Genomic DNA, 15937 nt, shown 5'->3' with positions numbered 1-15937 from the left:
AGTTGCAGAAAATTCCCATATATGCAAATATATAATACTGAAAGGCAATAAATACTTTGAAATAGTCTCGTATCCCTCAATGTAATAAATATTTTATTAGAATAATAGAAAAGAATGCATACAGATAACCATAGGATACACACACAGCTGGAAATTTAAGGATAAATTTCAAACTTTTCAATATGAAACAAGGTACTGGGTCCATATCTCATAGAGATATATTACTAGAAATTAAATAATACAATGTAATAGTTATCATGAAAACAGCAATACAGGAACATGAACTAGAATTTTTGCGAAACTAGAATATAAAGATTCATCCTTTGTTGCATGAAACAGACCTATATATTTACTAGTAACATCTGTTTTCCATCTCCCTCCCCGCACCCATTTGCAAAAGTCTGAAAACATCACTGGTTAGCCACATTGAAGAGCAACTAGCCATTTATAACTAAGTATGTATTTACAGTATATACAGATCTTGCTCACTTCAACAGTTAGCATATATTTTCTTCTGGATGGTATAAGCTAATTTTTATTGACTGCATATCAAGAAATTTCTACAGTATTATCATACCTCCATTAATCCTGGTTTTTGCGCTCGCTTTATATTTCTGTGTGTTGTAATAATACCGTGAGATAGCGTTAAAAAAACAAACCACCAATATCAACAACAACAAAACCAAACCATTTAAAAGGATATGTTTGTTTTATGTCAGCTGAACCTTGCTCTACCATGGATGCGGACAGCTGTCTAAGTTCACAACAGTATCAGTCAGTCAGTCAGTCAGTCAAACGTACCAGACTTAATGTATCACTAACATATTGCTATGAAAGCAAGCATAGATTTTTTTTTGTTGTTGTTATAATTAGCAAGCCTGAAGAGTCTCTGTGTATTTTTTTTTCTTTTTATAAGCTATAGTATTGCCATAAGCCTGTCAGAATTATATGATGGTCATAGGGTGCATTAGAGTGTCAGACTAGGTGAAGCAGCACGAGCTGGCTGAACAGAAAGCTTTTCAGCAGCAGCAAGGAGAGTTAGGACAGGAACAGCAAACACTGACTTAGGCATGAGTTTACAATGTGGTGTGGTAGATAAAAGCAACATAATTTTGGGCTGCATGTTTGGAAGCACCACATTACCAAGGTAGGGGTGTGGTAGGAGTCCCTTTTCATAAGGCCATGGTGCAAAAGCATTTTAATAACGCTCACAGTTGGCACTTTTATTAGCGAAGCAAACTGACGGGCGGTCAAAGAAGGTCAATAAAAAATGATCCTGAAAGAGGAAGGTTGGTTATGAATAAAGAATTTGATTAAGAAATATAAGCTGGGGTACAGGGAAACTAAATGTCTGTCAAGGAAGAGGAAAGGTACATAAACGTACACTGAAATAAAATGGAGAGCCTTCTTTGAAACATGGTTGTGAAGTCGTCTCTTAAGAGAAGCAGTGGAAGGCCTGTCTCTTGGACACCTCCAACATGGATTGTGCAAAACTAGCATTCATGCCATGACTCTTCTCTGTCTTCTGTAATTTCTCGTTATATTTAGAATAAATGATGTAAAGGGAAGTAGGCACAATTATCCAAATCTACTTGATAATGACACTGTCATTTAAGAACTGCCGGTTGGTCCACACTTTGTCATCAGATTGCAACTAAATGTCTGTGATTTCATCTTTTTCATGTAGAATAATGTTATCAGAACACAGAACATACTCAAAACAATGCAGTGTCCCTCCAAAAAATGGAGTTCTTCACAGAGCTCAGCGTTTCTTTCTAACTCTGTAATCACAGTGCCATTGCTTTCACCCCATCTCTTTTACGTTTAGCTGAAGTATGTAATATGTAAACTCCTTTGGTTCAAGTATTAAGGCATTTTTAGATTCCTTTTTAAAAGATTTGCTAAACTCTAAATGATATTTTTATTTTTAACCTACAGTGAAATATAAAGAATTTAAAAACACATCAGAACAGAAGAAAAAACATGCACTAGCCACTGCATTTTTTTTTTTAGAAAGCACTTTTCTGTGATAATTGATTCTCTTTTCTTTCTAGTGAATGAAAAATGTATCATCACAACACTGAATTAAGAGTGAAGAAAAATATTGTTGGTAAGAAGCTGGATATGCTGAGGATATTCGAGACTGCTGGACCGGAACCTCTTGCATCCATACCTGTGACAAATGAAAAAGGTTAGGATTAAATGAAACCAAGAGTATCTACTGAATCAAATTATTACTCTTATTAGATGCTGAGCACTGCTTTCCAGAAAAAAAAAAGTAACTTTTTATTTCTGATAAGCAATGGAATCGTTATAAAAATATGCTAAGTATTTTTAAAATATTGAAATGCATTATAAAACACTGAAACTATATGAACAGTCTTTATTTTCAAGGTAATAATTAGAGAAAAAGTAAAAATCTCATGTTGTTAATACTAATTTACATGGTAATTTACCAGTGCAATAGAACCAAGTTTGTCATGCATGAGGGCATGAAGATTGTTAATTGCTTTTCTTTTTATTAACTTATTACTACACAGCATACAAACATTTTTTTTTTCTTCCCATCAATAAGCACTCAGTTCATATAAAGAAAACCGCTGGGTGTCAGGTGCAAATCTAGCAATGGCACTAAGGCAAAAGCGATGGTATCATCTCTTTTTTTTTTTTTTTTGGGGGGGGGGGGGGGTTGTTTATGCATATAGCGGTATATATATTTATAGACAGTCCTGCCAGTTAGTTCTGTTGATGAAGCAATTTAAAGGGCTGAGAAATGAGTAACATTATTTTGGCACTGGGCTCAGATTAGAAAAACCTTTGTATGTTAAGGCTTGGTTAAATTAAGCTTAAATAGAGATAATGAGCCTTCTGCTACTGTGCTGGTGCTGTACTCTGAGACACAGTGCCAAACCTTCCACGGAGCCTTCAGGAGCCGTGCTGGTCAGTGCCGTTACCTCCGGGGCATTATACCACATTTACCACGTGGCTCTCCGTTAGCTGCTGCGCACCTTCAGGCCACAATATAAGCGTTCCTCACGTGGCATTTCCTAACATTGTCACTACCTGCTTGCTTTCTGGAAGGCTGTATGGTTTCTAAGCTACCTGCCCAGGGGCCAAGACAGCTGCTTTAATCTATGTTTTGATCACCCTCTCCCAACCACTTTGCTCTTGCCCCCAATACCCTCCTTCACACACACTTGCCTAAATTGATCATTTAACCTGGAACTGAAAGATCAGGTCATGTGCTCTGGTTTGGCTTTAGCCTTGGTAATGACTATACAAGGCCATCTCTCAGTAGATAGATTACATAGAGCACAGAGCTGGGTGTCAGGTAATGTTCCCAGCCCTGCTGTTGACATACTGTGACACATCAGGCAAGATCCAGGTCCCCTCTGTACTTGTTTTCCCCTTGTTATCTTTTTGACTGCAAGCTCTTGGATCACAGTCTTTACTAATGCTTTTTTTTTCTTTATACCAACATAAAGAGGTTCTGATAGCAGCTGAAAACTCTGCACAGGCACATGACAAAATAACAATTGCGCTTCAACATACTAGCCAGTTTGGGGATCAGGATCTGATCGCTGCTCGTGCCATCTCCACCGTCAGTTGTTGCTTTTACTTCTATAATGTAATCTTCATTAAACTGGAGCAGAAGTTCCGCTGTTGTCTTGTCTGTGTTCAGCACGTTCATATTATTCTGACTGCTAGTCCTGTAGAAAACCTACAATGCAAGCAAAGAGCATTTTTTGCAATGCTGTAGAGCATTATTTCTTCCACAAGGACCGTGCAATTTTTAATGTTTCTTGGAAACAAGATTTCAATTTCTAAAAACTGGAAGAGGGAAAAGATCTAATTTCTGGTTGATATCATAGGGCAGGATTACATTCGGAATCTAGAGTAGCAGTGAAAGAAGGGAGTATCAATCAAGCGCTTTTTTTTCCAACTTTAATCTAAAATGGCACAGCACATAGTGATAACAAATGATTAATATAGTCTGTTGAATAACTTAAGAACATATTCTTGTATAAACTATCCCACCATTTGGAATCTGTCATTATCTAGATCGACTGCTTATGAGAATACATAGTAAGGGAAAGGCAGATGAGAACTAGTCAAAAACACAGAAATTAGGGCCTCTGTTAGAAGACTTTCTGCAAACTGAATAATTATTCTGTCACAAAACTTGATTGCATCTGAGGTTCTGTGTTTTGAACAATGGGAGCTATATCTAAATGTTATAGCCCTTCTACTCGAATATGATCAGGCAAGAGGAGGGCTTGAAGAGCAACACGCAGCCTCCCTTGTGTTCTGAAGGCTAGATTTAGCCAGAATGGCCCCTTAGTGCAACAAGTGACTAGGAAGAGCTGTGTGACCTGGTGGAGGGTTGAAGTATTTGTGGATCCGGTGCACTCACCTTGCAGAGTTTCATATGAGGTTGCGAGTGTTCCAGTGCAGTGTAAAACAAAAACAAAACAAAACAAAACAAAAAAACCCCCAAACAATCCAGACTCCCCCAAAATAATAGCAATCGTAACAGAGAGAAAAAAATGCAAGACCACTGGAATTGCATATACAATGACTGGTCACCCAACTTAAGAGCTTCACCTTGAATTCACCTTTCTATCAAAGTTACAGCAGCCTTGCTGAATCTTTCCAGCTTTGCATGCAACACACTCCTGCACTCAGTGCGCTCCTGTTCCCAGTGCCAATCCCTAATGCTATACTTTGTTAAAAAGCTCTCAAAAGAGCAACAACTATATGGCTTACTTCCACAATGACTGTGCTACGGCAGCTCTGGCATTCTCGAAAATCATTTGTGGGCTATTCGCTGCTTGACAAACCAAGTTTTGTTAACTGCACTGCCCTCGTATTCTGTGATTAAAATGACACTCTAAGTGCTTTACTGCTGTAAGATTAACCAGTGTTATCACAGTTCAGCTTTTCAGTATGTATTTAGCAATGCTATCATTTGGGAAACCTGAAAACGCTGTGGGAGACAGAGTATGCAATTTGAAACGAGACATGGTATGTTTTTAGTTCAACTACCCTCTATGAAACTAGGTGGCTTATCTAGGCTGTAAACATGTATTTCTTGCCAGTATTACCCTGAACACTGCACAGGCTGATCTTCAGCATCAATCTTTTATACAGGAGTATGTTATGTGGGATCCAGCTATATGCAGATCATCAAGAACCTCCTCAGCGGTTCTTTAAAACATACGTAAGAAAGATAGCTGTATGGCATACATCGAGAAATACTTGCATGTTTGTGCATCGATCTGCTTTAGAATAGAGATAATGTAATTTCCATCAAGACAATGAGCATGGGGGTAAGGGGAGGGGGAAAAAAAAAAAAAAAAAAAAAGACAGTATGTATCAGGCTGGTATGTGGTAACAATGGCTATACTGGGCCAGCAGTGGAAATGATTTCCACCAGCTGAGTTTTGGATTATTTTTGTTTCATTCCAAATGTTATACATTTGGATACCTGGGATCCCAAGAGCTGACAGCAAAGGCTGCAGCTCCTGGCGTCATTTGCATAAGGCAAGGGAGATGTTTAGTGCAGCATTAATAATGGCAAAAGGACCACAGGTGTGTGTTGTTTTTTTTTTTTTTTTGGAGCCATTGTTACAATCCCGTTTAAACCTATAAAACGAGACGCTACTGAAAAACCTATAAAAGGAGACGCTACTGAAATGTTTTAGGCACAGTATTGGTCATCCTTTAATCCAGACATGGGGAAACAAACAAAAGTCCTGCAGGTGTTTTTAACTAACTGCTAAACCCATTGCCTTGTAAATAGACAAGAAAGTGTCCACTAACGCATGCTGTTTTACTTTCAGATATTTTGCTGGTCTGTTCTTTCTTACCTTATATCCAGTTACCGCTGATTCATTCTCCATAGCTCGTACTTCCTCCCAGTTGAGAATTACTCTGGAGTCTGTAACGTTCCATATAACATTTCCCGGTGGTTGACTGGGTGCTTAAAATACATAATAAAAGCATGACTTTAGTTTAATTGGCATTAGTGATTTATTCTGCAGTAGGAAATAATAGTTCAGGTAATTGGCTGCCATCACATGTCAGATGCAAAAGCAACTCAAATACAGCATTGTCATTTGTACACTTCATGGTTCAGAGACTAAATTGGAAAAAAACAAAAGGAAGGAAAAATAGAATGGCACATACATGTTATTTCTGAAGTTGCATTATGTGCTGATGGGCCTTCATTAAATACAGCCAAACAAAAGTCTTCGGCCATGGGTGCTCATTTAGAACACACTCTAATGAAACCAGTGATGATAACAGACAAATTGCTGTTATTTTTCATATAGTGTCACCAATAGGCAAATATTTCACTACAAATTATTTGTCAGCTACATTTAGTATTTTCTTAGTGAATATTCAAACCTAGATGCTACTCTGATTTACTTTAATGTGTGTGTTATGCAAAAATATTTGACAGGGTTTTATTTTTCTTCTTTTTAACGCCAGACATGATTTTGAAATGCAGTCCGTGCCATTACAGTAAGTGCAATTGGAACAATAGTGGGTTTTGGGTAGGTAAAGCTCTTACTATTACGTTCGTTAACAAGCTGAGATGGTTTAATTTCAAAAGGAGTAGTGTGCTTTTGGCCGTCCACCTTAATACATCTTGGAACTGCCAAGCTTTCAGGAAAGGAGAAGATGGGTACAAACCTCGTAACACGGCGCAAGTTGGTTTCCCAGGTGGGTCATTCAGAGAGACAATCAACTATCACACTCTTCTAAACATGTTAAGGAAAACAATTTACTGTTGCTGTCACCTAGTGGAGGCAGTCGTTTCCTAGGTGGACCACTCTAAGCTTTGATGCTGAAGGGTCCACTATTAATCACTAACAGGGGCTTTTAAACAGTTCTATGCATGTGCTCTTTTTTTTTTTGTTTTTGTTTCTTTGTTTTCTAAGAACGAACGCTTCCACACAGGTAGCTCCTTAATTTATTTCCATGAGCAGTCAGATCAGGAAAAACCTGATTGTACATTTTGGCACAAAGTGGACACACACCAAAAAAAAAAAAGCAAGTGCAAGCCTTAAAAGAATTATTCTAAACTGGTCACACATCTTTTTTTGCAGTATTTGCCTTGTTCTATATACTAAACAGGATTTAGCCTGATGTACTAAGAGTCAATTTCTGTAAATGTAAGAGGTGACCGTCAGATAAAATCATTTTATTCATGAAACCTGAATAGTATATGAGCATATATGACTAGTCTTCATTCAGCTATCAAGGCTGAGTTTGAGAAGAAAAGACTCATTCTTTTAAATCTACAGCAATTTATTAATATTAATCTGAAAAAAAAAGAAGAGTAATTATATTTAAAAACTGTAAGCCTCTATTTACCACTTTGACTGACTTACACAAGTGATTCAGAAGGCTCCAGTTTGCTCCAGTTACCAAAAATCCCCAGCAATTTTCAGTGATCAAAACAGCAGAACTTAATTCACAAAAGACCAGATCCCAAACCATCAAGCTGCTTAGGTACATGTCCCATGCTAAGTATGCAAATAGCTACAGTAATTTCACTGAGCCTACTCAGATGCTTGAAGAAGTTACTCATACACACTAATGTTTCTCTGCATGAAACCTAGGGCCAGAACACATTGTTGAATTGTAAGATCTCCTAACTAGTAAGTAATCGTATCATCTCGCTTGATAAACGTAGGCAAGACTTCCATAGTTATTTGCAGTTATATATAGCAAAACATTGTATAAAATAAAACTATGCTTGTGATTGATTGTGGGTTATAAACGTGAATATTTTCAAATATAAAAGCAAAGATCCTTTAATGGTCAAACACAAAGACTGCACGTTCAGTCCTGAAACAAACAGGCTGCAAATGGAACTTAAGTATATGTTTCTTGTTAGGGTAATAGCTACTAATGAGTATCTTGTAGAATGTGTGGGCAAATGTAAATGTAATATGCACAGAATTCCTTCACAGTGAGAAATAGATCAATCAATCACAAGTATTCAGGTGGAAGTTAAAGTAGAAATTAGAACTGATTAAAATTCATACCTTTGAATGAAAATTTAGCTCCCCCCCCCCCCTTTCTTTTCCATTTTGGAAATTTTCAGATCAGTTCTCAAAAGAAAACAAGGAATAAAAGGTAGGACGTGTCTTCACCTAAGAGGCATGTCTCTTGAGTAGAAAGGTGAAAGTAACTCAAACTTAACCAAAGTCCAGTTTGGAAAAAAAGAAAAAAAAGTTTCCTTTATAGATAATTAGATCTCATTTTTGACTTGAAAAGTTAAGTTCTAATTTGTGTTTCTACTACAGTGGTGCAGATAATTATTTGTCTTAATTAATTAATCTAGGTGTTCGCAAAATTCTTCAAAATGTCATTATGTTGTACTGCAGTGTTTTTACCCTGTTTATTCACCAGCAAGATGTATGGAGATATATATATATATATATATATATATTTTTTTTTCTTTTTAATGATTCCAAGTAGCAGAGGAATTGATTAACGGCCTGATCCAGATTCTGTTCAACTCGGTGAGATCAGGTGCTTGTTCAGCTCTAGTTTACATATGTGAAGCAGGCGGTCACTAATCAGGACTGCAGAATTACTGGATTGACCAGGCCGTCAATCTTGTGCGAGTGGCCACACTGATGATTACTTCAAGAACACTATTCATCAAAGGTCAGATACAGGTTGCAGACAGTAAGTTACTTCATGTCCACCAATTCATGGTAACTGTATGTCTATAAAAAAAAAAAAAGTAACCTCTAGCAAATGTAAGTAAGTTAATCTGAGTTGGTTTAGTCCTCAGTGACACTTGTTTCTGCATATACACATTTCTGATAAACTGTCTTATTTCATAGTACTGGTGGTAGGACTACTTTTGGTAGGAGAGAATTTGACCTTTGGTACCAGGGAATGTGACCTGGCATACAGACTTAATTGTGCAGTCTTGTGAGTCTGACAGAAATGCTTCAAGATTTATGACCCTTATTCTGAGTTGCAGTACAATGCAAGCGCATACTAAAAATATTTCCATTTGTAGAAATTAGTGCAGCCTTTCAGAATCTGTTCTCCAGCTTAATTTCTCCTTTTTAATAGCAAAGTGGCCTCTTGAGTAATTTGTTCAAGGGGAAACAATGGACATGAATGATTACTTTGCATGAAGTATGAGGAACATTCCACTTCAAGCCCTAGAGAACGTATAAATATGTTATAGAACCCTGAAAAATTCAGCAAGTCGCTGTTTTTCCTCCCAAATAACAGAAATCTTTCTTCTAATAAGAGAAAAAGCACACCTGACACTTAAAAAAAAAGTCTCCCAATCACTGAAGAGTACTGAAGGTTCTATGCAGAAATGAGATATCTTACTTCAGATCCACTGGTGTATTTGAATTTTGCTTCTCATCCTGCTAAAGTAGCAGAGGGTAGAAAATAGAAGATCTGAGCTTGACTTTTAATTGTGTAACTGTTCTAGTCTGCAGGAAAATTTAGGTCATTTATGCACATTATGACTCCTGGTAGTATGCCTGTTTTTCATGTGCCTGCAAGTGCTAAAACACCATTACGGCTCTCCCCACTTTAAATTCATGATACTTACGTGTCTTTTTTGTGGTAGCATTTACTGTGGCACTAAAGGGACCTGCTCCAGCACTGTTATAAGCACGGACAGCTGTGTAGTATGCTAAGTTGCTCTTCAAACCTGTTATTCTTATTGATGTCTCATTGCCTACAGCTTTTACTCTGTTTGAAGTGTCTTCTTTTCCACCGTTATTCCAGTACCTAACCTGGTAGATATAAAACACAACTATTTAAAATTCTTTTGCAACGGAGCGTTCACCCACAGTATTGCATTTAACTCCTTTAAGTGTATTTTTTTTCCTCAGCCGAAAAAGGTAGAAATACATTAAAGTTTCAGAAATATGTATACTACATAAATAACATTCCTTTCTATCTGCTGCTTGCTCTTTGTGTGAGTTTAGAAAAAAGGAAACTGGAATATTAGCTGCTGGTTGAATTTAAAAAAAATGACAATGAGAGGAAAAACATTACTTCCTCTACAAAGAAAACAAGTTAAACTCAGTAGAAGAATACTGCATCTTAGAAAATAATTTCTTTGGAAGTAAATGTAATTCTGAAAAAAAGATCTGTCTGAAAATACTATTAGGTATAGCCATGACTATCATCACAGGAAGCAAAACACAATTTCATTCTGCGTTCCTCTTCATTGTCAAAGATGGAAGAAAATATCCGTTTTTGTGGATGAAGGTGGGCCAGAAGGAAAGCAAGAAAGGTGGTAGCAGTATTTCTACAGTCCAGTAATACAGCCGTTTGTTTTGATTTTCACGTGTTTTTATGAAAAAAACAATATTTTTAAACAGAATCTCAGTTTTTAAACAGAATTTCACTCTTTGAACAGTGGCAGAGTTGGAAGAATTCTGGGAAAGTGTGTCGAAACTGGCTGCATCTCATGGATCCTGCAAATAATGTTTGCTGTGTGCTTTGCTATCCCCAAAATAGTTCTGCCCAAAGCACTAAATGCTGACACCAACTTTGAGATAAAGCGGCTAAAATTTTCTCTTTAACAGAGGAACATGCTATAATAAGCAACAGGTGTTGCAGATACTAAGGCAAGTAGGCAGAGCATCAGGCCATGACAGCATGACAGTCTGAGGCTCCTGTTGGGAGTTTTAGCAAGAAGCTGATGATGCTCCAAGCAAAACAGGCTGTGCATGGTGGGGTCTGTCGCAGAACAGTATTACGTTATGCTGCTTACTTCCAGCCTGCATATAGCAAACGCAGTGTCAGGTCTTCATGTATGTGTTCCTCAGCTTAGCTGTTCCAAAAAGTGATTCAGAAACGATGTAGGCCTAATGCCCTGTAGGCTGCTCTTGTTAGCCCGCTAATTCCCTGGCTTCTCACCTTCCCTCTCAGGTTTTGTGGCGTCACCTGAGGATTTAATTTCAAAAAGGACCACTTTCAGAGGGATGTGGGTTATCTGACATGAAAATTATGCAAGTGAAAATCATTACAGGTCATGGTCCTTTACAACAGGGAGTGCATTTTAAATGGGTTTACCTCATAACCCAGTAACCTTCCACTGCTCATCTTCCACGGAATGGCATTCCAGGAAACTTCAATGACTGAGGATGACAGACTGGTTGCAGATACACCAGAGGGTGCTATGGTGGGCTCTGAATTTGGAGATCAATAAATGAGAGATCAGTAGCACTGCTGACTTTTGAAATAAATATGCTCCTATTTAAAATGATCTGATTGCTATTAACAGTTGCTGTAGTCTCACGTGAAAAAGCTCATGTTAAATACTTGGAGAGAACGCAGTCACGTACCTTCTTCAGCTGAAAAAACTGTGGTGACTGAACTGAACGGCCCTTCTCCTTTATTGTTATATACACCAACTTTGACTTCATATGGTGAAAAGGGTAAGATGCTTTCATTTCTAAAGACGTATCTTGGTGTATCAGGAGACGTGACTACGGTCTGGATCCATGTTGTGGTGCCAAAGGGACGGAAAGCAACAACATATCCAAAGCCTTCTCCATTTTGTAATTCTTCAGGAATAGGCTGTGCGTAAAGCAACAGATGACAGTAGTCTGTAATGTTATATACAGTATGGGGACAGAAAGAAAGTACCAAAAGGCTTACATACTTGAGTGTAAACAGGTTCTGGCACATCATTTGGGATCATGCCATCAACAACTTAACTCTGGTACAGTATAGCAAAATGTGTTCTCTTCATCCTACCTTTAAGGTTTGCATGGTACACGTGCCTTCATTAAGAAGAGAATAATTTTCAGGTCTATTGCCTGTTTTCCAGCAAGTATACTGGTTTAAGACACGCTTCAGTAAACACTTTTCTTTTTCGATTTCCGGTCACAATTTGTAGTTCAGAAAAAATTAATGATCGCTTAGTCAATTGTTGTAGACTCCAACACTACCTTAGCACAGTGGCTTACATTGTCCTCTGATGTGATTGTAGTTATGTAAGCACACAGAGTAGTCACGCTAGTAATAATATGTTAACATTTTTAAACTCATTAGAAATGGGACACATACCATAAAGTAATATCTGATTCTTTGTGCTTGCTAGCACGAGTCCAGAGTTAACAGTAAAAAAAATAGAAACGGCAAAGTTTCATTGAACAGCATACTTTGTCTCAACCTTTGAACAATAACGCTTCCATTTCCCCAGCCCTCCCCCCCCTTTTTAGCTTAACAGTTGCCTGAGAATAGAAGCAATTTAGACAGACTAAGTAAATTTCCTACTGATTGCAGTCTGGCACAGAAACAAATGAAAGTGAAAGAGGGAAGGCAAACATGCGTAGCTCACGTTACAGAATGTTACCGAGCACATATACATCCTAGATGAGAAGCTGCTGCAGCCAGGGAAATTCATCTTTTAAGAAGAGTTTGAATGAAAACTATCATTCTCTGAAGAAAATTGCTTGCCAGAAAACTTACATCCCATGTTATGACCAGTTCAGACCTGCTGCCTCCTCCCCCACTGACTTCAGATGGGGGAATTTCAGGAACTGTGAAAGAGAAATGTATAGCTGTCTACACAGTGCAGATAAAAGAGACACCATTATATAACATCAGCCTCATGCTCTGAAGCGAACCCAGTTGTACTGCTGCACGTGTGCACTTACACATTCTGTACATCAAGGCAGATGGGCCGGGGAAGCCCATGCCCCTTGCTGCATTCAGCTTCCTAGTTTGCCTCGCTGTGGTAGGCAGACGGCCTTCTGCAAGCTTGTGGAATGTCACAAGCTCATAAATTGAACCCTGTTTGTTACATATATCTATAGAGAGAGAGAGAGAGAGAGTAATGTCCTTATCCCAGGTACCTATGGGGGGGGGGCTTTAACCGATGTGTTCTTCTGGGACACACGCTTGTTACATGGAAGGCGAACGCTGATCAAACACTAGGAAGGAATAAACCCCTTGTCAAAGTTAACCCCTCTCCATCCATTGACATCTTCAGACTCTACGCTGCTGACTGAACTGATTGATTGATTTTTTTTGGCACACTAAATAATACAGTTTAAATGTATTTTAGGTGTTATGCTTGCGTGACCTGTGCGGTAACGCAACATAAACTGTTCCACGGGGCCTTGGGAAAATCATGAACACATTAGGTACAGGTGTTTATATTTGATGGCAATTCCAAGTTTGTTTGCAAAGACCCATGGATTTGAACACTGTATACATAGTTTTAATTAAGATTCTTGAATTAAAAACAAATAAGAAAACCCACTAACCTGCCTCTTCAGTTCTTACTTTTTCTGAGGGTAAACTAGGTTCTCCACCTCCAATTTTGTTACTGGCAACTACACGAAATTCATATTCAACCCAAGGATTCAAATCCACTACTGTGGTTGTAAGTGTTTTTCCATCAATTACATCAGGAACTATTAGAAAAAAAAAAAGGGAGGGAAGGAGAGAAAACTAAGAGCGTGCTCTCCCTGGTTAAAACCATTTAAAAGAACAAGTATTCTGTTTTACCTGTTGTGACTCTCTGCCAGCCCACTGAAAAAGGTGTTCTTGCTTGTATGGTATAAGCGGTTACTGGGCTGTGGTTATCTATGCCTTCTTGCCAGGAGATCTGAGCGGTGGTATCCGTTATTTCATCCACTTTGACATGCTCAGGGGGCCCAGGTGAGCCTAGAATCAGATTGAAAAATAGGTGGTGGGGTTTTGTAAGGGTAGGACCCTGGAAATCACTAACATATAGCACCATGGATTCCCATGTTATCAGCACTGTGGGAGGAAGAAACCCATTCAGCTTGGAATAAGAACATTTTAAAATTATTGGTTTACATTCACCGAACTTAAGTCTGATAAACTAATTATCACATAGTAATTCTGAACTGCGACAGATGACAGACTGTTTTTTCCCCAAGGACTTCTGTTCAGCATGATTCCGCTATGTTTCCAAATTCAATCTCTTTTACTTTAGTCCTAATGGCTTCTTTTAATCTACTAATACATCATCTCTGTAGTCTGCCAATTTGTTATCTAGAGCAGCTTTACTCTATGATGCACTGTAGCACTTTTTCAGCCCAACATCTGATCAGCACCCTGAACAGCGATTCTGCCAGGCGCTCGAGCTTTCTGCAGCATTCCGGAAAATCCTGATTCTGTGCAGCCTAGCAAAAATGCTGGCTTTGTATCTGTACCAGTGAAGGGGTGAACTCCTTAACAGTTCATTAAAATGTCCAAATAGCAGAGTGTTATCAGGCAGCATTATACAGCAAAACATCATATCCATAATACATAAACTATATTATCCAAAAATATATTTGGCATAATTTAAAATATATTGAATAAATGCGGATTGCATAATATTCTTTACTGGATTAGATTACAGCTTTTCTCTTGCAATACATTTAGCTGTATGATTAGCAATGAAAGCTACCGTTCAGGCGTACCAGCTCTAATTCCAGTTCTGAAGAAAAATAAATATCCCTGCATTACGTAACTTAAACTCAAACGCATCTCTAGGACAAAGGCTTTCCTAAGCACCGGCAGCAGTTGCCCATTTCACAGGAAGGATATTGGATCATGGAGTCAGAAAACCCTTTATTTAGCAGAGGCAGCAATTCATAACTGTCTCTCAGAAGCTGCCAGTAGTGAGTCCCCTCTCATCAGTGACTTGAGGAACGGCCAATGGAAAAAGGTGTGAAGTCAAGCTTCGTTAGATTCTTCATCTCTCCTTTTCTCTGGGAGAAAGTAAGCTTCAGCCACACATGCAGAAAAAAGGTGCTAAAATTCTCCCTAATTGCATGGCAGAATCACATCGTTCAAGTCATTGATGAATTGGCTTTGTAATCTAGAACATCAGTTGTTTCTGTAATCTACAATATACAAAACTTACTTAGAAAATATGATTCACATACATAACTGAAGCTGAAATTTACCTCGTACTATAAGGTCTGCTGCAGATGATACACTATCCACTTCTGTCTTCACCGTACAAACGTATTTTCCACTATGCTTCAGCTGGATGTTTCTAATCATTAAATCGCCTGATGCACTCTGTCAAGATACAAAGTTCTTATTGATTCAAACGTTCCATCTTGTAATTTAATGTTGAGTTCATATTTTATAGATGGAAAAGAAGTCAACCAAAATAAACTGAAGACAAAAAGTTGCTCAAAAAATTACATTGGCACCCAGATTGCAGGATAACAAGTTGTTATAGCGCGTGCTCCATGGTAATTGTAAGCATGTTCCTACTATACAGGATGCAGTGGCTCTTTTTTTCCCCCTTTTTAACACGGGAGGTAAGCTGTAACATGGTTATCTCATACTAGGAATATACCTACTGACTGTTACTATGCAATGTGAAAAAAGTCGGTACCCTGTGACAAACTGTCTCAAAGGCCTAAGAAAGAGACAATGTGGTTACTATGGCTGTGAACCAATTTGTCGTCTAAACAGAATTTGTAAAGTCTAGCTCTTACAGACCTTTAAAGAAAGAGTTCGAGTGTGTAAATGACAAAGCTGAATTTAGTCTGTTCTACAGTTTACAAACAAAAAGCATAAACAAAAGCATAAAATAACCTTTTCTTGGTTCTACACTGAGTATTTCATCTTCAGTAATATTTTTCTGTGTTTTTTTCTTAAGTCATAGCATGTGTTTGGTATTCTCCCGAATCAAAGTAAACGTACATATAACTTGAGGGATAATTGTAATTTAATAATACACAGGAAATGTCAGGTCTCTATATCTCATTTGTTTTCTACAGCACTCTAATGGAGAACTTGATCCTAGACCTTCGGTAGCCTATGTCACTTCAAATCTCTTCTTTGCGTCAGTTGAATAGTAACCGCTTTGACACAGTTCATATCACATTTTCAAGGCGAAGAACCTCTCAATCAGATTTTAATCTGAGTTACATTGGGA

At 38.0% G+C, this 15937-nt stretch overlaps 1 protein-coding gene and 1 long non-coding RNA gene across 8 annotated transcripts in view; one reads left to right on the top strand and one right to left on the bottom strand.

Annotated features, from left to right (window-relative positions):
* Positions 1 to 13263, top strand: part of LOC104153257 (uncharacterized) — a 457768-nt gene extending 444505 nt beyond the window's left edge. The window contains exons 16-17 of one of the 2 annotated variants that reach the window (XR_011144058.1): positions 2055 to 2191; positions 10942 to 13263. This is a non-coding gene — a long non-coding RNA (uncharacterized lncRNA). Of the gene's footprint in view, positions 1 to 2054; positions 2192 to 2575; positions 3545 to 10941 lie in introns of those variants that run through there. The other variant, XR_011144059.1, reaches the window with a different exon arrangement.
* LOC104153258 (contactin-3) overlaps positions 71 to 15937 on the bottom strand; it is a 251764-nt gene continuing 235897 nt past the window's right edge. For 5 of the 6 annotated variants that reach the window (XM_068960388.1, XM_068960387.1, XM_068960390.1 and 2 more), the window contains 11 exons: positions 14949 to 15066; positions 13534 to 13692; positions 13290 to 13439; positions 12678 to 12830; positions 12490 to 12560; positions 11358 to 11592; positions 11086 to 11201; positions 9608 to 9794; positions 5871 to 5983; positions 3553 to 3721; positions 71 to 2173 (listed from right to left, as the gene is read on the bottom strand). In XM_068960388.1, the coding sequence (XP_068816489.1) occupies positions 2073 to 2173; positions 3553 to 3721; positions 5871 to 5983; positions 9608 to 9794; positions 11086 to 11201; positions 11358 to 11592; positions 12490 to 12560; positions 12678 to 12830; positions 13290 to 13439; positions 13534 to 13692; positions 14949 to 15066 (1572 nt within the window). In that variant the 3' untranslated portion in view covers positions 71 to 2072. The remainder of the gene's footprint in view (positions 2174 to 3552; positions 3722 to 5870; positions 5984 to 9607; positions 9795 to 11085; positions 11202 to 11357; positions 11593 to 12489; positions 12561 to 12677; positions 12831 to 13289; positions 13440 to 13533; positions 13693 to 14948; positions 15067 to 15937) is intronic. The other variant, XM_068960391.1, reaches the window with a different exon arrangement.

This window comes from Struthio camelus, chromosome 14 (assembly GCF_040807025.1).
Source record: "Struthio camelus isolate bStrCam1 chromosome 14, bStrCam1.hap1, whole genome shotgun sequence".
NCBI lineage: Eukaryota > Metazoa > Chordata > Aves > Struthioniformes > Struthionidae > Struthio > Struthio camelus.
The sequence above is the reverse complement of the archived record's forward strand: the minus strand, read 5'-3'. Positions and strand labels throughout refer to the sequence as shown.